The sequence below is a fragment of the Pygocentrus nattereri genome, chromosome 3, assembly GCF_015220715.1.
Source record: "Pygocentrus nattereri isolate fPygNat1 chromosome 3, fPygNat1.pri, whole genome shotgun sequence".
NCBI classification, from domain to species: Eukaryota; Metazoa; Chordata; class Actinopteri; order Characiformes; family Serrasalmidae; genus Pygocentrus; species Pygocentrus nattereri.
Window position 1 is genome coordinate 30,333,642 of NC_051213.1, and position 19,812 is coordinate 30,353,453.

Sequence of the window (19,812 nt, forward strand, 5' to 3'; positions counted from 1 at the left end):
CTGGAGAAAGTTGTCTATGGAGACCTACTTAGGTCAATACCATCCAGCAAAGGTGCATCATGCCTTTTATGGTATGCATCAACCCACCCACCAACAGAGCGCTCATAGACACTCTTAAGCTCTTTATTTTATGAGGTAGGTGTTCCTTCTTTCCATTTAATAAGATGCATTTGGATGAATACAGGTAATGGGACACTTTTAAAAACATTAACTAATTAACCTTATTACTATGTTAACTAATGATCATATACCATTGTTATGTATTCTGCTATTTCTAACACCTTCGATATACCGTAATTAACGGATGATTTAAGGCTTATATTTGATTTTATATACACTGCTCAAAAAAATAAAAGGAACACTCAAATAACACATCCTAGATCTGAATGAATGAAATATTCTCATTGAATACTTTGTTCTGTACAACGTTGAATGTGCTGACAACAAAATCACACAAAAATCATCAATGGAAATCAAATTTATTAACCAATGGAGGCCTGGATTTGGAGTCACGCACAAAATTAAATTGGACTAACACACTACAGGCTGATCCAACTTTGATGTAATGTCCTTAAAACAAGTCAAAATGAGGCTCAGTATTGTGTGTGGCCTCTACGTGCCTGTATCACATATGCTCAGTGTGAACCTGCTTTCATCTGTGAAGAGCACAGGGCGCCAGTGGCAAATTTGCCAATCCTGGTGTTCTCTGACAAATGCGAAGCGTCCTGCGCGGTGTTGGGCTGTGAACACAACCCCCATCTGTGGACGTCGGGCCCTCATACCATCCTCATGGAGTCGGTTTCTAACCGTTTGTGCAGACACATGCACATTTGTGGCCTGCTGGAAGTCATTTTGCAGGGCTCTGGCAGTGCTCCTCCTGTTCCTCCTTGCACAAAGGCGGAGGTAGCGGTCCTGCTGCTGCGTTGTTGCCCTCCTATGGCCTCCTCCACGTCTCCTGGTGTACTGGCCTGTCTCCTGGTAGCGCCTCCAGCCTCTAGACACTACGCTGACAGACACAGCAAACCTTCTTGCCACAGCTCACGTTGCTATGCCATCCTGGATGAGCTGCACTACCTGAGCCACTTGTGTGGGTTGTAGAGTCCGTCTCATGCTACCACGAGTGTGAAAGCACCACCAACATTCAAAAGTGACCAAAACATCAGCCAGAAAGCAGAAAGGTACTGAGAAGTGGTCTGTGGTCCCCACCTGCAGAACCACTCCTTTATTGAGTGTGTCTTGCTAATTACCAATAATTTCCACCTGTTGTCTATTCCATTTGCACAACAGCATGTGAAATTGATTATTAATCAGTGTTGACAGTTTGATTTCACAGAAGTTTGATTTACTTGGAGTTATATTGTGTTGTTTCAGTCTTCCCTTTATTTTTTTGAGCAGTGTACATATATATATATATATATATATATATATATATATATATGGTCTTCCATTTGTAGATTTCCATTTCTGAACAAAAGAATATCCACATTGGAATTCTGCCTCAATTTATCTAGGGAGAAAGAAATGAGGAAAAAAGGTTGCTTAGAAATACATTTTGGCTCCCAAAACTGTAGCTAATGTAGCTTTTATATTTATCAAAGATCATTCTATCTATAATTGCTTCACTGTTCATTATACCCATTTTTGAGATAAAAAGAATAAGCAAGTAAAAACAAAGGCATTCAGGCAATTTTGTTTTCCATAGTGATGTTTGTATTACTACAGTATTTAATTTTATAGCATTTCAAATTAGACAGATGCTCTTTTTGTTGGGTGATTTTAATAAATATCATGCTTCTAATTTGCTTCTAAATGTTGAACAATATGTTAACTTTTGTTACGGTAATATAAGTAATTCCTTTATATTTAGATCTTTTATGCCTCTGAGCTAATCAGTCTATAAAAGTGTGCCTGTACTTCCCAAGAATATAAACAACTAACTATATATATATAAAACGAACAGGCTTAATCTTAGTACTGTACAGTTCAGTGTAAAACTAAATTAACTTTGCTTTGATCTTACATATTGAATCTATTTCCTGACAATAAATAATTTTATAATGCCTCTATAATTAGAACTGTTTCTGAATAGTAAACTATATATTATTGATGTAACAGATGGTTTTAAAGCAAGCATATTATTATTGTTGTTGTATACATTTTTGCTATTCTAAGGGACTATAATAATATAAAGTGGGCAAAGTTGGCATAAACTGAAAGCACATAGTTTCTCTAGAATTTTAATTTATGCCATAACATCAAAATTTCCCCTCACTGGAACATAGTCTACAACCATGAAAAAGTCCCAGGCAGTTATTCCTTGTCCACCAAACTTTGGAGTGTTCTTGTGCATCCACCAAACTCAAATTCACCTGCCAGATGGCGAAGCATCACTCCAGAAAATGAATTTCCATTGCTCTAAAGTCCAGTAGTAATATGCTTTACACCACTCCAGATGATGTTCCTTATTGTGCATGGCCATCTTAGGCTTATGTTCTGCTGGTATGCTACTGTAATCATTATAGAAACCATCCATGAAGCTGCTAACAAACTGTTCTTGTGCTAAAGTTACTTCCAGAGGAGGTTTGTATCTCTGTAATGATTGCTGTAACCGCGGGCAGACAATTTTTGGGTTAATGCAGCCCACCACTGAGCTTTTCACAGTGTTGACGGTTGGCTGGGGCAGCTTTGGCAGGGCAGAAAATTGACAAGCAAACTTGATGAAAAGATGTTCTACAACAGTGTCACTTCAAAGGCTACTCAGATCTTAAGTGTGACATGTGGAGGCTGCATGGATATGTGCTTGATTTTATACACCTGTTAGTAACAAATGTGGCTTAAATACCTTTAGAGGGTATGTCCACATAGTTTTGGCCATACAGTACTTTTATCAGGCAGTCCTACCCAACCTTCCAATGCCAATCAATATACCAAAGAATCACGGCTGACCAGATATTATTTAGGTGGTTTTATTATTTAGTTGTTCGGTGTTAGAATCGTTTAAATAATTGACAAGAATAATGTTAAATAGCTTAACACATTCATAAATTAAATGAGTGATATATAAGAACTACAGAAAACAACAATATGATACTGAAATGAGAAATATTTTTTATTGGCCTGTATTTTTCGCATTTAATATATTTCATGTATTTATTTACAATGATCATTTAGTATTTATTTTGCAGAATGTATTGATTGATTAAGCACTATTATTTGTATTGTTCTGTCATAAACCATTGTATTACAGTTGTTTCAAAGATTTGTGTAAATCTATTATAATCGGTAGTCAGTGCCGGTTGGGTCAGTGCACAGATGGAATTAAGGGCTGTTACTATGTGAAGATGAAGTGTATAATCCAAAAAAACTGTTGTTATAATCAAAAAACAAGGTCTAATACAAAATAACATTTCTTTGGCATCATCATTATTATGTTCATTGCACAAAAGTATGCATTACTTTTTAGGACACATTTTTAAGGGACTTCATTTAGACAAAGGACAAAGTTATTGATTTAATCTTTTTTTGTAGGACTGAAGTATCAAACAGAGTATCTGTTTTGCACAGTCTTTCTAAAGCTGGCCACATTGTGAATTTTTTTCTGAAATATAAAGGGTTATGCAGACATTCTCCTTTTAAGCCAGGGCTAAACTTACACACCGTCTGCTTTTGGGGAGCATCCACATATTAATGAAGTACACAACTTTTGCAGTAAAATATTTTATATAAGCATCCATTTCACAAGCTAGAGTTATCAAAATTATATAAGTTATATAAAAACATGTTTGTGCTTTGTTCTACCTCAAGTGGGTGTATGTCAACTTTTAGGGGTCTTTGTTCTCTAATAGATTTGTCATTGAAGATTTTAGACTTTCAAACTGTGTTCTCATTTGGCCATTATTTGCTGACTAATTTGCATGCTTGCATTTGTATTTTCTAATGCCTTCTGAATATTTCTGATTTCTCCCTTGATTGTGTGTAATGTCTAGGCTCTGGTCATGGGCTTCTTGAATTTTTTGATAGTTACCACAGTGATCTGACTTTACACCTACAAAACATCATAGAAATAATTGACAGTTTAAATGTTTTCTATTTTATTAGGTACGGCAGTACATCTGGCACTGTAGTACATCTGTAATTTAAATTATGTTTTGCAGTATTACTACAATCCTAACAAATAATGCATTTTTATCATTTACGAATCTATAAACAGTTTTTGCTTATGGTATTGCTCTTACCTGAATCAAAGTCAGTTGCATTGTTAAAACAGAAGAAACAGCAAAGCAAAATGTTTATTTGCACCGTAATTTTTATTCTATTCACCTACAGATGTCAAAAGTCAAAAAGAAGAACTAAACCACAGTGATCACGTTGTTCTGATACACTAAAGTGGTTACTTCACTCTTCATCATGTCCTTTCTGTGAGAGGAAAAGACAAAAAAGAGGGTGGGTGTAAAACTTCTTTGTTGATTAGGCAGGGCTCCTTTTTTCAGTTTTAAGTCTTCAGTTTACAGCCTTGATGTAGTGAGATAAATGGCTCTATACTATGGGTTACTATGAAATATTGAGAATAATTTTAACTGAACAAGTGTAAAAGCTCTAAATATCCACAAATGTCTTCCAGTGATTGTTAATGATTGTAAATTGATTATGGAATATTTAAAATCCAAAACATTTTTGCCACTAGGAGAGCTATACTGTCAAAAGTATCTGATACCAAGCAATAGTGTTTAGCAAATATTTTTATTTACTATGTTCATTAAAAATAAATAGGAAAATTGTGCTAAAGAGTGAACTTACTTTAGTTATATCGCGACTTTTGGCTCTCAGCTTGTTGACCTGAGACTCTGCAATATCAGCCCTCTCTTGTGCCTCGTCCAGCTCATGTTGCAGCTTGCGGAACTTGCCTAGATGGACATTAGCCTGCTCCTCCTGAAAAATGAGTACACATATACAAAATACAAAAATATGATACACAACGGTACATTTACTATGATGCATATACAAGACAAATATTTGCTTAGGCAAAAAAATTAAAAATAAAAGTCACTGGCCACAAACTGCAACACAATTGTAGCCATGAATTACTGTGTAGACTGATAATATGACCCACCAGATCATACCCACTGAAAGGGAACAAAGAAATACATGCAGCCTGCTACACAAAATGTCTTTGATTAACTGTTGTGCAGATTCTAATGACTTTTGCCACACTGGAAAACTTTAGTGTAACTGGTCATTTCCCTCAAACTACAAGGTATTTTCTGTCATAAAATAACACATTTATTTTTATGTGCTAATGTTGAAGATAAATTCACTGAGGGGCTTGACATTTTAGTGAAGTTTAAATAAAATCTGTATATCGGTTCATAATCTGGTTTGCAAAGTTAGTATAGAGATAAACTTGCTAAGCTTGCTAAAAAACCTTCAGTTAATTGTTTTTTTTTTTTGTTTTTTTTTTAAAGAATGTAATTGTATGACCATTAAAAATGTTTTGCATTTTGGACAGATAGATTTACCCAGTTTTCCGTTGGCAGATGAGTTAAAAAAAGTTCATTGTGCCCCCTCTGTATGCATAAGTAAAATACACTTACGGCCTCTTCTGCAGATCTCTTATAGGACTTGACTTTCAGCTGAAGTTTGTCTACTAGGTCTTGGAGACGAGCCAGATTCTTACGGTCTTCTTCAGTCTGTAAACAGAATCATGAGAAGAGTCTTTTTTCATTTCTATCATTTATATATATATATTTACAAAACGACATGTTGAAAAGAGAAAAACCTGGTAGGTGAGCTCCTTTATGCGTCTCTCATATTTGCGGATTCCTTTTACAGATTCACTGGCCTTTCTCTGTTCTATCTCAACCTCATTTTCCAGCTCCCTGACCTGCAAAGGAATATTTAAAATGTATATAATGTATATTTATATAATGTATTTAAAATATACAATGCATATAAACCAATTTCAATAACTCACTCTGGCCTCTAGTTTCTGGAGCTGCTTCTTGCCACCTTTCATTGCAATTTGTTCAGCTTCATCTAGGCGGTGTTGCAGGTCCTTGATGGTCTGCTCCATGTTTTTCTTCATACGCTCCAAGTGAGCACTGGTGTCCTGCTCTTTTTTCAGTTCCTCTGCCATCATGGCAGCATCAGTGATGGCTTTTTTGGCCTTTTCCTCAGCATTCCTGCACTCTTGGACAGCCTCCTCTACCTCAGTCTGAAGTTGAGTTGTGTCTCCCTCCAGCTTCTTCTTCTGGTTCAGCAGGCTGGTGTTCTGTATTAGAGATTGTTGGGGCTTATATAGAATCTGTACCTTAATAAAAGATATTTCATTATAGCAATAATTGAAATCTATAGATTACCTGAGAGTGCAAAAGCTGAACCCTCTCACTGACGTCCAGAAGTTCCTGCTCTGCCAGTTTCCGGCCTCTCTCAGTCTGCTCCAATGTTGATCTCAGCTCATCTAGTTCAGCTTGTAGCAGATTGTTGCGTCTCTCCACAATAGCAATGTTCTCTTTGAGATCATCATTGGCTCGTAGAGCATCATCCAGCTGGAGCTGGGCATCCTAAAAGGCAAAAGCTCACAATGAATACATTTTATATCTGACATATAATGAAAGACATTGAAATTAAAATGAGCACAGACATTACAGCTATATGATGCATACCTTCAGATGCCCATGGAGACCCTTGAGTTGCTTCTGTGCCTCTGCTGCCTGCCTGTTAGCCTGGTTGAGCTGGATCTCCATCTCATTGAGGTCTCCTTCCATCTTCTTCTTTATCCTGAGGGCTTCATTCCTGCTGCGAGTCTCAGACTCTAGAGAGCTTTGTAGAGTGTCCACCACTCTCTGGTGGTTTCTCTTGGCCTGTTCCATCTCCTCATCCTTCTCCGCCAGCTTACGCTCAATATCAGCCTTCACTTGGTTGAACTCCAGCTGTGCCCGCAAGATCTTTCCTTCTTCATGCTCAAGGGAGGCCTATCACAACAAACAGTAATTTACAGCATAATTATATTACACCATCATTGAGATTTCACTTAGATCTTACAATCTGAAAGGTCTGCAAATAATAATAAGGTACCTCAGCCTCTTCAAGAGCAGATTGGATTTCAGCCTTTTCTTGCTCCAGCTGTTTACGAATTTTCTCCAGTTCATGGATGCTTTTTCCACTCTCCCCAATTTGCTCAGTGAGGTCAGAAATTTCCTCTGTTTGTCAGAAAAGATATCTGTCAGTGTATGCTAAAAACCCCCACCACTTTTTCAGACCTTTGAAATAAACATGGATACCTTGGAGGTTTTTGTTCTCCCTCTTCATAGTCTCCAGGTGATCAAGAGACTCTTCATAAGAGTTTTTTAGTTTGAAGAGTTCAGTGCTCAGAGATCTGGCCTCCTTCTGGGAGCTTTCTAGCTCACTCTGAGACTCTTCATATTTCTGCTTCCATTCTGCAAGAACCTGCTCAATTCCAAAGAAAAGTATTTGGTAAGTGCCCTTTGAACTAAGGGCACTGCCAAATGTTAGACAGACAGACAGACAGATGACTAGATAGATGGATAAGGGTATGGATAGATAGATGTATGAATGACTGTACTTTATTGATTCCCAAGGGACCACCTTATCACCTTGTCAAAGTTTCTTTGCTTTTTGTCCAGAGCAGCTGCAGCAGCATTGGATCTTTCTACATCAACCATGAGGTCTTCAATCTCATTCTGCAGTCTGTGCTTGGTCTTCTCCAGAGAGGAGCATTTGGCATTGACAGCTTCCACTGCTTCCTCTGCATCTTGCAGACGCTGAGCAAGTTTTTTCCTGTGTGACAGGAAGGTAAATGTTTCAGAAAATACGAATAAAGCCTTTAATTTCAATAACAAAAAGTAAATTATTATGCTCGCTTGTAAAAGTGAAGTGCTAAAAAGAAAAAATAAAAAGTTACTGGATTTGTGATGTCTTACTTTGCATCTTCCAGCTCCTCTGTTCTCTGGATAGCATCAGTTTCATACTTGGTTCTCCACTGAGCCACTTCAGAGTTGGCCTTGGACAGACTGCGCTGCAGCTCAGCCTTGGCCTCCTGCTCCTCCTCATACTGCTCTCGCAACAATTCAGCGTCGTGGCGAGCAGACTGCACTGCATGGGCCAGGGCATTCTTAGCCTGCAAAAGACAGGCCAATATCTCGTTCACTGCATATGATCCCATAATGTATTACCAGGTTAAATGATTTGATAACTCAATTACTAGAAATACCTTCACTTCCTCTTCAAGTTGTCTCTTGAGGTCCTCAATCTGTTGTGTATATGACTGCTTGCCTCTGGTCAGCTGAGAGACCAAGGAATCCTTCTCTTCCAGTTGTCTTGAAAGTTCACCTTGATTACAGGTTAATTACAGTGATATTTCAAATGTTTGTATGTTGTGTCCTTATGTTTAATACACACTCCATTTTATTTTAGTCCTTACCATTCTCAGTTTGGAGTTTAGCTTTTTGCATGCTGAAGTCATTGATGGTGCGTTGTCCTTCCTCATATTTAGTTCGATACTCACTCATCTGGTCCTCTAGAGTCCTGCACATTTTTTCCAAATTTGTCTGAAACAAAGCATACACATTAATAATGCAATAGTAAAGACAAACATACAGTATATGAAAAAGAGCAGTATGCTTACCTTGGACTTGACAATTTGCTCCATGTTGGAAACCACATCATCCAGCTCAAGTCTCAGTTCACTCTTCTCTTTTTCAAGCTTCTGCTTCACTCTCTGAAGGTTGTCAATCTGTTCTCCCAGATCAGCCACACTGTCAGCATGTTTCTTCCTCAGTGTAGCAGCAGTGGCTTCATGTTGCAGAGTGGCCTCTTCAAGGTCTCTGCGCAGTTTCTGGAACTCGGCCTCTCTCTTCTTGTTCATTTCAATCTGGGCAGCAGTGGCTCCACCAGCCTCCTCCAGCCTTTCGCTGATCTCTTCCAGTTCTCTTGATAAGTCTGCCCTCTGTTTCTCAACCTTGGCCCGGGCGGCTCTCTCTGCCTCCAGCTCTTCCTCAAGCTCTTCAATGCGGGCCTACCACATTAAGTACAATGTGAGTAATAGGTAGCCAACTGTTAACTTTCAATCAGCTAAGGGGTTTTGCATCTCACCTGCAGCTCTTTCAGTTTCTTCTGTAACTGGGCTGCTAGTGCTTGCTCATCTTCAATCTTACTGCTGAGCTGGCTGATCTCGAAATCTTTCCTGTGACAAAAATGTAGTGACTGAAGATCTTCAAAGTGTATTAGTGATCATTCCTACAAAAACAATTTAATTTAATTTACTTTTTTAGTCTTTCCTCCAGCTGTTGCTTGTCATTTTCCAGGTCCATAACATTCTCTTGGGTCAATTTTAAGTCCCCTTCCAGCTTCCTCTTAGCCCTCTCGAGGTCCATGCGCAGCTTTTTTTCCTGTTCCAAGGATCCTTCCAGCTACCAAGAAAATTATACAGTGCTTAAAATCCAGTTCACTACAAGCTGTCTCTACAACATAAATATAGATTTTAAACCAGTTACTGACATCATCAACTTGCTGCTCCAGCTTGGCTTTGGCCTTAGTCAGAGTGTTAACTTTGTCTTCCTCACTCTGGAGGTCATCCAATGTTTGCTGGTGGGCTTCCTGCAAAGCTTTCTTTTCCTTGGTCAGCTTGGCAATGATTTCATCCTGTGCTGCCATCTCTTCAATTAGATTTTTAACCTGAGAATAAGAAATGTATGCTGAGTGTTGCCAAAAGCAATTGCACCAATTTCATTTTTAGCGGAGACCCAACAAACCTTATTCTCAGTAGCATGCTTCTCTTTCTCCACTTTGGCCAGAGTAAGTTCAAGATCATCAATATCCTTCTTAAGCTCAGAGCATTCATCCTCCAGCTTTCTCTTTTTAGAAGTTAGCTCAGCATTCATCTCTTCTTCATCCTCTAGTCTTTCAGTCAGCTCTTTGACTTTGGCTTCAAGCTGGATCTTGTTCTTAATCAGACCTTCACAGCGCTCTTCAGCATCACAGAGATTGTCTTGCTCCTGTTTTAAAATAGAAAGAGCAAAAAAATTTTTTAAATTATTTTCTATAGTCATTTGGAAAAGACCGCTCCATTTTGATATTACAAACCATAAACTCACAGTCTGGACTTGGAGCTGCAGGTCGTTTTTCTCTTGGAGGAGAGTGACCATTTTCTCCTCTAGCTCCTTCTTGCGGGCTTCGCATTTAGCATAAGCCTCTTTCAGCTTCAGGAATTCCTCCTTCATGTTGGCCATCTCCTTCTCAGCCTCAGCAGATCTTAGCAGTGGTTTGATCTTGAAGTACAGCTTCATCCAGGGCCAGTTCTTTACACCCATGAAGGCACGGACATTCCACTGGATAACAAGCAAGGCATCCCTACAGTGTGGTAACACATTATTATAAAAGTTCTGCGAATAATTTTTATTTTATTTAGTAGAATGTTAGTCTATTTAGATTTTAAGATTTAGATTTTTATTTAGATTTTTTAGATTCCAATACTAGACAATTCAGGCTTATTAGTGTTTTACCTGCGCTCAACAATCTTCTGGAACTCAATTCTCGAGAGAAGACCTCGAGACCAAGCCTGAATACGAGTGATGATGAGAGCTAGACGATCGTCTCGCATCTCTTCAAGGAGACCCAGAAGACCAGCTTTGAAGAATACCTAGACAAATAGCAGATCATATTTCAATATATGTGCATGTGTACTTTTTTTTCAGAGTAACATAAACTTTAAATGAAAGCAGTAAACTTGTGACATTAGAACCTTAGTATGTCCAAACTTGTACTGGTTATGGTCAATGTCCAAAGAACCCAACAATTTCTCAGCTCCCTTCCTGCTGTCAATGAATTGTCCATCAGGAATTGCAGCAGGATTCAGAATACGGTATCTGCAGATGCACAGTTCAATGAATTATTAGAATATTTCTTATTGTAATGAGACATCTAAGCATGTAAGACTGTCTGTGCTTGCATGAAAAATCTTACATAAAATTGATTTCATATGAAATTAATACATGCAAATGAAATAGAATTTTCATACTACCTCTGTTTAAAGTCACCATACAGAATCCTGTTGGGGAAGCCCTTTCTGCAGATTCTGATTCCTTCCAGCACACCGTTACAGCGCAGCTGGTGCATGACAAGAGGGTTTTCCATGGCCCCAGGGGTCTTAGTCTCATTGGGGATGATGCAGCGCACAAAATGGGGATGAGTTGATCTCAGGTTGGTCATTAGCTTGTTCAGATTCTCCTAAAGATGGAACATGACACATTACCCATAGACTTTGACCATTTATTCAGTCCTTTGGAAAGGTTTTGCTGCCCCTGATCAAATCAGATGTTTTATTGATTTTCTAAGTGAAAGTTACACATCTTCTATATAGGGCACACTTCTGCACATTACAAGGCATAATAACTATTTATTTGATTAATTCATTTTATTTGGGTTAGGCCGTGCCTGGTACACCTCCACCGGGAGGTGTCCAGGGGGCATCCGGATCAGATGCCTGAACCACCTCAGCTGGCTCCTCTCAATGCGGAGGAGTAGCGGCTTTACTCTGAGCTCCTGCCGGATGACTGAGCTCCTCAGCCTATAGAGTGTAGCCCGCCACCCTGCGAAGAAAGCTCATTTCCAATACTTGTATTCGCAAACTCATTCTTTCGGTCATTACCCACAGCTCATGACCACAGGTGAGGGTCGGGATGTAGACCGACCGGTAAACAGAAAGCTTCACATTATGGCTCAGCTCCCTCTTGACCACTACAGTCCAGTAGAGTGACCGCATTACTGCTGCTGCCTGTGCCAGCCTGTAGCCAATTTCACAATCCCTCTTCCCATCACTTGTGAACCAAGATACTTTCCCCTTACCTGGAGTGGGCATGCCATCCTTTTCTGGGCTAAGACCATGGACTCAGACTTGGACGTGCTGATCTGCATACCAAGCGCTTCACACTCAGCTACAAACTGTTCCAGTGAGCGCTGGAGACAACCATGTGATCCAGCCAAAAAAACAACATCGTCTGCAAATAGCAGAGACGCCACCCTCCGGTCTTCACACATAACACCCTCCTGACCCTGGCTACGCCTTGACACTTTGTCCATTAATATAACAAACAGGAGTGGAGACAGGGCACAACCCTGGCTGAGTCCAGCACTAACACTGAAAGAGTCCGACTTATGCCGAGTATACAAACACAGCTCTCACTCTGGGAGTACAGAGATTGAATGGCCTGGAGTAGTAGGCCTGGCATGCCATACTCCCAGAGGACCTCCCATAAGAAATCTTGGGGAACACAGCCGTAAGCCTTCTCCAAATCCACAAAACACATGTAGACTGGGCTAGCAAACTCCCATGCCCCCTCAATGGTCTGTGAGAGGGTGAAAAGCTGGTCTATTGTTCCACAGGCGGGACAGAATCCGCATTGTTCCTCCTCAATCTGAAGTTCAACTATCGGTCAAAGTCTCCTTTCCAGCACCTTGGCATAGACTTTCCCAAGGAGGCTGAGCAGTGTGATACCCCGATAGTTGGCAACACCCTCCAGACGAAGCTCATCCACCTCCCATGCCTTCCCACTGAGGAGTTTGCCAACAACCTCAGTGACCTCCACCAGGGAAATGGGACTAGACACGCTAGAAGCCTCTGGCCCTGACTGCTGGATTAAGGAGTTGTTCAGAATGCTCCTTCCACGGTCCAACAATATCCTCATTTGAAGTTCAGAGTTTCCACACCCTTGCCAAATACAGCTTGGGCGTAGCCACCCGGATTGCTCCCAAGTTGCCAGACAGTTGTCCAGAAGCTCCTTGAGGCCGACCGAAAGTCTTTTTCCATGGCTTCACAAAACTCCTCCCATGCCCTGGATTTTGCTTCTGCCACCATTGTGGCTGCCAACTTTTTTTTTTTTTAGTTGTCGGTACCTATCTGCTGAGTTGGGAGTCCTTCAAGCCATCCAGTCCCTAATGGCCTCTTTCTTCAGGTTGATGGCCTCCCTCACCACCGGTGTCCACCAGGGGGTTCTTGGATTACCGCCACGATAGGCACCGACAAGCTTTTGACCATAGATGCCTGGCAGCTTCCACAATGGAGGTTTTGAACAGGGTCCATTCAGACTCCATGTCCCCTTCCTCCCCCGGGACACAAGAAAAGCTCTCCCGGAGGTGGGAGTTGAAATCATTCCGAACAGGGGCCTCGACAGTTGTTCCCAGCACACCCTCACTATTCGCTTGGACCTACCGGGTCTGAACATCAGTCTTTCCTACCATCTGATCCAACTCACCACCAGATGGTGATCAGTTGACTTTCATTACATTGAAACCATTACATAACAGAAAACCTCTCCCTTTTTGGTTATTGCTTATGTACTGTACATAATCCCTTCTACAAAAAAAATATCAGGGATTTTTTTTTGCCTGTTTTCATAGACATAACATTGCCAGTGTTTGAATTGTCAGCAGAGGCACACATTACATATACATAGTTTTCTGCAAACTCTTTGTCTCACCCTGTGAAGGGCAGATACAGTCTGGAAAGAAGATCCCTTTTTCTTCTTTTCCTTGCCTTTTCCTCCACCTCCTTCCAAGGCTGTTAAGACAATATATGATGATTAAATACATTTGTCTCCTGAGAAAAAACCCTAAGTGTAATTGTTTCTAAAATATTGTAAGACATCCCTCATCTAGTCCATACCTGAATCAGCACCAGCATAATTTGCAAACAGATGAGACAACAGTTTCATGGTGGACTTCTGATATAACCCCACAACAGTTTCATTGAGAGGGTCCTTGTTCTTCACCAGCCAGTTGATGATGTTATAGTCAACTGTGCCAGCATAATGAATCAATGAGAAGTGGGCCTCTGGTTTACCCTTCACAATCCTGGGCTTCTGGAAGTTAGCTGATTTCCCCAAGTGATTATCAAAAAGCTTAGCTTTAAATGTAAAATCAGTGGCCTTGGGGAACATGCACTCCTCTTCAAGGATGGACATGATACCCATGGGCTACAGGGAGAAATAATAGTATTTAGAATTGGCACATGAACATGCTGTGTCCAGATTGAGGACATTAGGCTTACCAACCTTTTCAATGAGATCAATACAGGCTTGTAAGTCCATGCCAAAGTCAATGAATGTCCACTCGATGCCCTCCTTCTTGTACTCTTCTTGCTCCAGCACAAACATGTGATGGTTGAAAAACTGCTGCAATTTCTCATTAGTGAAGTTGATGCACAGCTGCTCAAAGGTGTTAAACTGTTAAGGGAATTGCACATTAGTCTTTATGTTGATTCACTCCTGGTAAAATAATCTTTGGCATTAGAAGACCAAGTTACTGCATAAAAATACACACTTCAAAGATCTCAAAGCCAGCAATGTCCAGCACACCAATGAAGTACTGGCGAGGCTGCTTGGTGTCCAAAGATTGGTTGATTCTGACAACCATCCAAAGGAACATCTTCTCATACACTGCCTTAGACAGAGCACCGACAGCATAATACACCTAGGGAAGTAATTATGCATTCAAATGTTAATAAGTGTTCATTTCATAGTCCTCTAGACTCCATGTATCCAGTTTATTTGTATGTATTTCTGACCTGCTGTACATTCTGTCCCTTGGTGACCCATTCATTTCCTACTTTGACTCTCGGGTGACACAGAGCCTTGATGAGATCCGCAGAGTTCAGACCCATCAGATAAGCTGATTTGTCTGCATCTGTAAATAACAGTTACCATTGAGTATGTTTACATGCACTCAATTGGGTTTCTGTAGTTAAAAGATTATTCAGTCATGTTAATAGCGTACTCTGATCTCTAAGATTGTTGTAAGATATAGAAATCCTGGATTTCAGCTCAGTAATTTCTCAGTCTGCACATGTGCAAAACCAACAAGGTGGCAGCAAAACACTTTTGGAGCGACACTGAAAATTGACTTGAAAAAAAAATACAAATACCGTGGCATGAAGTTTGAGTTGTACATCATGTTTATGGCTGGTTTGCAGAGTTTACTGGCCGGTTGCAAAGCAGAAATTTGATTATTGCCTGATTCATGTAGACCAGGAGTTTTCCCATTATCTGATTACTAAAGTGTGTGGAAATGTGTTGATTGCATTACTGACAAAATTTAGTTTTCTACAGTTATTAGATTTTTAAGTGTGTGAAAACACACTCACTGTTCAGTCATCAAGTAATGTCACAGTATCATCTCATGTTCCTGAGACTTACTCTGCCATGACAGAGAACACTTAAATGATGGAAATTTAAGAATAACTGAGAAATTTAAAGTTTGCTCAGTGTTCTTTATGTCACAAAATCTACACTAAGATGTCTATAGGCATACAATAAGATACTGTAAGATTGTTGTTTAGATTAAAAAGTTTTAATGTAGCATTAGGGCCAATTTCCAGATCCAGATTAAAAATAATTTATATATGTGATTTACTATTTATGATAGCCCATTGTTTTCCATAAAATATATTTTTGAAAGTTTGGGATTAATTTTACTTAAACGCAAACATTCATTTGGTGTATCTGCACTTACCTTCAGTGCCATCTGCCTCAGCCTGCTCCTCTCTCTGCTTCTGCTTAAACCTCATGTTGCCGTAGTGCATGATGGCACCAATCAGCTTGTAGATGCTGTTTTTCTCCTCTTGGGTGAAGCCCAACACATCAAAGGCTTCCTGGAACAAAAAAACACAATGTTTTCAGTTCTTAAGCTTACTTCAGGATATACAGAAGAAATTGTGAGAACATGGACAGCTCTTTTGATACACACATCTGTGGCCATCAGCTCCTCAGCATCATTAATAGAAGCTACTTGGGTCTCTCCTTGAGAGATGAAGGCATAGTCATAGGGGTTAGCAGTGATCAGCAGCATCTCTGTGAGAAAGAGAAGAGAGACATTTTCTAGAGATTTTCTTCTAACACAGGTGTAATGGAATTTAAATATGTAGTGTATATATCTTTTGCTGACCAAGCAGTTCAGGTTTCTTCTGAGACAGGATCTGGTAGAAGATGTGGTAGTCCCTCTCAGCTTTAAGCTGGAAAGTGACACGAGACTTCTCCAAAAGATCTGTATTACAAATAGAATTGAAACAGCCAGTGACCAAAGGTGCTTTGCTCACATCTTTACAAATAAAAAGCTTTATTGACTGAAAGAATGCTTACAAGTCTCAATATCAGCAGAGGCAAGCTTTCCAGTGGCACCAAAGTGGATTCGGATGAACTTACCCTATTTGACAGTATACACTGTTACCAGTCTTTTTCAGAATTCAGATGTGAGAATCATTTATTACATGAAACATGTTAAGAACTGACTTACAAATCTTGATGAGTTGTCATTTCTGATGGTCTTGGCATTACCAAAGGCCTCCAGGGCAGGATTACACTGGATGATTTGATCCTCCAAAGTACCCTAAACAGAGGGAAAAAGAGGAGTGCATTTCAATAAATGTCTAATAAAAGAGTCATTTTACATACCTCTCACCTTCAGGAAGTGGTGAACAGAGATTGATGAACTGATAAAGAGTTGAAATTTATGCCCATAATAATGATTGAATAAATAGTGTTGTGTAGACCACACATGAGTCTCGAACTCGATAGTATTTGTTCTCCAGCTTGTTTTGGTCTTGGTCATCTGCCTTTATTCTTGACCTAAACAAACTACTGCTTTCTTTAAATATAAAAAATTTAAATATGTCTTTGTATTTTATTTCTTTTAACTGCTACCAGAACGCACTGGTATGTGCTTACACAACACAAAACCAAATCAGTGCACCTGTTTGTTCTTGATTTAGACAGTCGGCATTGGCACTGAGTACTGAACATTCAGAAACTTGGGGTGCTAATGCATGATTGTCTTCTGGAAAACTGAGAAATCCTTCCCATATGTGACTGAATTATTAATGGACTGTTGGAGCCAGTATGACAGTATATCAACATACAAAATAAAAATAATAATTCCAGAATTCTAAGCTTTAATTCTGTTTTTCCAAGCAAATCTGTAGACTTATAGCCCACTTTTTGACTCCACCAAACAATCTGAAACGACCAAGAACTTTGGAGTGACGGCAATTAAGAGCTAGTTAACTGATTTTTGTGGCTCTCAATCTTGACTTGTCACCCTCTCCTTTGGACTTGACATGGATTTGACCTTCTTTAGGCTTGGTCTTGACTAGTCATAGTCTAGTCTTGGACCTGACAAATGAGGTCTTGACTGCACCCATTTTAGTAAATAATAATGATTATTATTGATAAACAAACAAAAACGTGTGCTTCTCACTGATCCCTTAGATTTAATATTTCATGAAAGTGACAATTATCGCAAGTGCCCTCTGCAATGAGCCTCATTCACCAAGAGCACAAATTCTGTGGTTTAAGAACGTGTCATGAATCTGACATTAACTTCTTCTTTCCTTTTCTGAAGAACAAATTTAGGTCAAAAACTTAAAAAGATATTGGTGAACAAGACCCCGTATTGCTGGAAATATTTTTTAAATTCAGCTGAGATTTTATATAAAACCTGTCATTTCTTTAATACGACAGTCTGTTAAGTCTACCTTCTTATCAGTGGTTTCCCTCTTGAAACCTCCAGCAGCAATGCTAGCAAAGTACTGAATGACTCTCTTGGTGTTCACAGTTTTCCCAGCACCAGATTCTCCACTGTGAAGAGAGATACATTTTTAGTAAAATCCATTCGGTCATTCAAAAAGTGTGCACAGAAAACTATTCAACAAAATGCAATTTTCTTGATTTCAAAATATTTCCTGAGTAAATAATAAATAATAATAGGCATACTAATAAAATTCTCAATATTACATTTTTCATCATTTGAAAATTCTATTGCATCATGTGACAGTTTCTCAGATACAAGAAGCAGACTTACGTGATAAGAATAGACTGGTTTTCCCTGTCTAAAAAGAAAGAAGTTTTTAAATTGTCATCAGCACAAATTGTGATTTTTGGCAGAATTGGATAAAAAGGTAAATCATACTGGGGGGGAACAAAACTGAGAAAGTTCTCTTTTATCATTGCACTGTCTTAGACTGAGCTGTGTTGTAATTACCTGCAAGCATGTACTGGTAGGCATTGTCAGAGATGGAGAAGATGTGAGGAGGAGCTTCACTCCTCTTTTTGCCTCTGTAGGCAAGGACAACTTCTTGGTTGTACACTGGCAGCCACTTGTAGGGGTTGACAGTTACACAGAAAAGCCCAGAGTAGGTCTACAAACCGAGAGAGAAATCCAGGTTCACTATTTTTTCACACATGCAGAAGATCTGTGTAGATGAAGAAGTACACATGTCTAACTCACATAGATCATCCAGGCTGCGTAACGCTCTTTGAGGTTAAACAGCACAGCAGGCTCATGCAGAAAGGTGAACATCGCCATGTCCTCAATTTTATCGAACTTTGGCGGGTTCTGAGGGTGAATATCAGCCTCCTTGACCGTCACAGTCTGTGGATGAGTATATTCATATATTACACTTTGGTCAAATAGCCGAAATGTATTTTACAATAGCTGTAAATGAACAGCATCGTAAAAATTTTGTGTATAATATTAATCATAATATAGTTATATAGCACTCATGTTTCTTGTATGTGTAAAACACACTCCCAACAAAATGTATCATGAATTTACAAAGATATTTATAGTATATATAACAGGGCAATATATATAACAAAGTAAAGGCATATATTTACCTTGCCATTGGAGGTCTCGCATGTGACTTTGTCTCCATCACGACTGATAATAGTTCCTTTCACATACTCCTCCTCTGTATCCGGGACGAAGCATTCCTTCTTCATGTCAAAGGGGCGAGTTTGGGCCTCCAGACGCTCCCTGTCCGACTTCCTCAGGTATGGGGCTGCGGCCCCAAACTCCTCCATCTGAGCATCTCCCATCTTTCAGCCTATCCGTAAAGGATGCCAAGCTTTAGTTCTTGAAATTTGGTTAAAGTAAATTCTGAATGACTTTGTATAAACATAAAGCATTGAACAGTAATTGAAATGAATGATCTCTATAGCCAAAGTCACCACTAAAAAACCTTTAAGCCCCATATCTGCTTAGTGCTTACCTCTGTTGTTCCCCACCTCCTTAGTGAAAATTGATGTTACTGTTGCCCTAGAACCACACAATTGAACATTTAAGACCAAGCAAGCTTGTTAACCTAAATTTATATATATATTCAATTCATGGCTCTTGAAACAAGAAACTGTCCAATACAGCCTTTTTAACCCAAATGACATACTCTTAAAAACTCACTGAAGTTTCCGTGACAATCATTTAGGATTGTGACGCTTCCACAGCTATAAAATAGTGGATAACATTAATGCAAAAGCTAGTCTTTTGAAGGCATGTTTACCGTTGGATGATTGAAGTTCAGAATCCGGTCAGTGGGCTGGTCATCCTCTCCCTCTTTTATAAAGCAAGCTCCCTCTAAATATGGTATCTGGCATTGTTAGGCAGGAGTGCTATTTTATTTGATTGAAGTTCAGAAGGGTGGGGTAAAGAGGCTTTTCCACATGAAAGTGATCGTGATGCATGGGGAGAGGGAGAGGGGAGTTGCACATTTGCCACCAACCAACAATGGAAAACAATTACAAAGGATGACTCTATGGATTATAAAAAAGTATCTAGCAAATTGTAGAGATTGTTGTGCATTCTACATGCATCTATGAGTTCTGTTTGCTTTGAAGTGAAAAGTAAGTTACATGTAACTTGTTTGTGTTCCTAATTTTGAAGGTGTGATACCCAGTGGTCTTGTGCTCTGTGAAGGTAAGTGTGGTGAGTTCAGCTGTGTATAAGATCTGCCTCTTGTTGTTTACAGTGTAT

At 39.5% G+C, this 19,812-nt stretch overlaps 1 protein-coding gene across 1 annotated transcript; it reads right to left on the reverse strand.

Annotated features, from left to right (window-relative positions):
• Positions 1 to 4,288: 4,288 nt before the first annotated feature.
• LOC108436087 (myosin-7) lies at positions 4,289 to 18,881 on the reverse strand. Its single transcript, XM_017712324.2, has 37 exons — positions 18,681 to 18,881; positions 18,292 to 18,435; positions 18,046 to 18,202; positions 17,866 to 17,893; positions 17,540 to 17,642; positions 16,303 to 16,395; positions 16,149 to 16,212; positions 15,955 to 16,053; positions 15,757 to 15,860; positions 15,523 to 15,661; positions 14,579 to 14,697; positions 14,335 to 14,484; positions 14,067 to 14,237; positions 13,679 to 13,988; positions 13,494 to 13,573; positions 11,039 to 11,244; positions 10,760 to 10,883; positions 10,521 to 10,657; positions 10,113 to 10,368; positions 9,771 to 10,013; positions 9,517 to 9,693; positions 9,283 to 9,428; positions 9,112 to 9,202; positions 8,645 to 9,034; positions 8,441 to 8,567; positions 8,231 to 8,349; positions 7,941 to 8,137; positions 7,614 to 7,797; positions 7,281 to 7,446; positions 7,075 to 7,199; positions 6,663 to 6,971; positions 6,357 to 6,560; positions 5,972 to 6,268; positions 5,777 to 5,881; positions 5,592 to 5,687; positions 4,798 to 4,929; positions 4,289 to 4,416 (listed from the first exon to the last, which is right to left on the reverse strand). Exons 1-37 carry the CDS (start codon positions 18,879 to 18,881, stop codon positions 4,396 to 4,398), a joined length of 5,814 nt encoding a protein of 1,937 aa, XP_017567813.1. The 3' UTR covers positions 4,289 to 4,395.
• Positions 18,882 to 19,812: the final 931 nt, after the last annotated feature.

Bases quoted from the DNA above. Each gene is read 5' to 3' on its own strand.
- LOC108436087 (XM_017712324.2), bottom strand. From the start codon at position 18,881: ATGGGAGATGCTCAGATGGAGGAGTTTGGGGCCGCAGCCCCATACCTG. The intron at 14,485-14,578 runs GTCAGAAATACA...TTACTTCCCTAG, and splicing joins AGGGACAGAATGTACAGCAG to GTGTATTATGCTGTCGGTGC. The intron at 8,568-8,644 runs GTAAGCATACTG...GCTTTGTTTCAG, and splicing joins AGCAAATTGTCAAGTCCAAG to ACAAATTTGGAAAAAATGTG.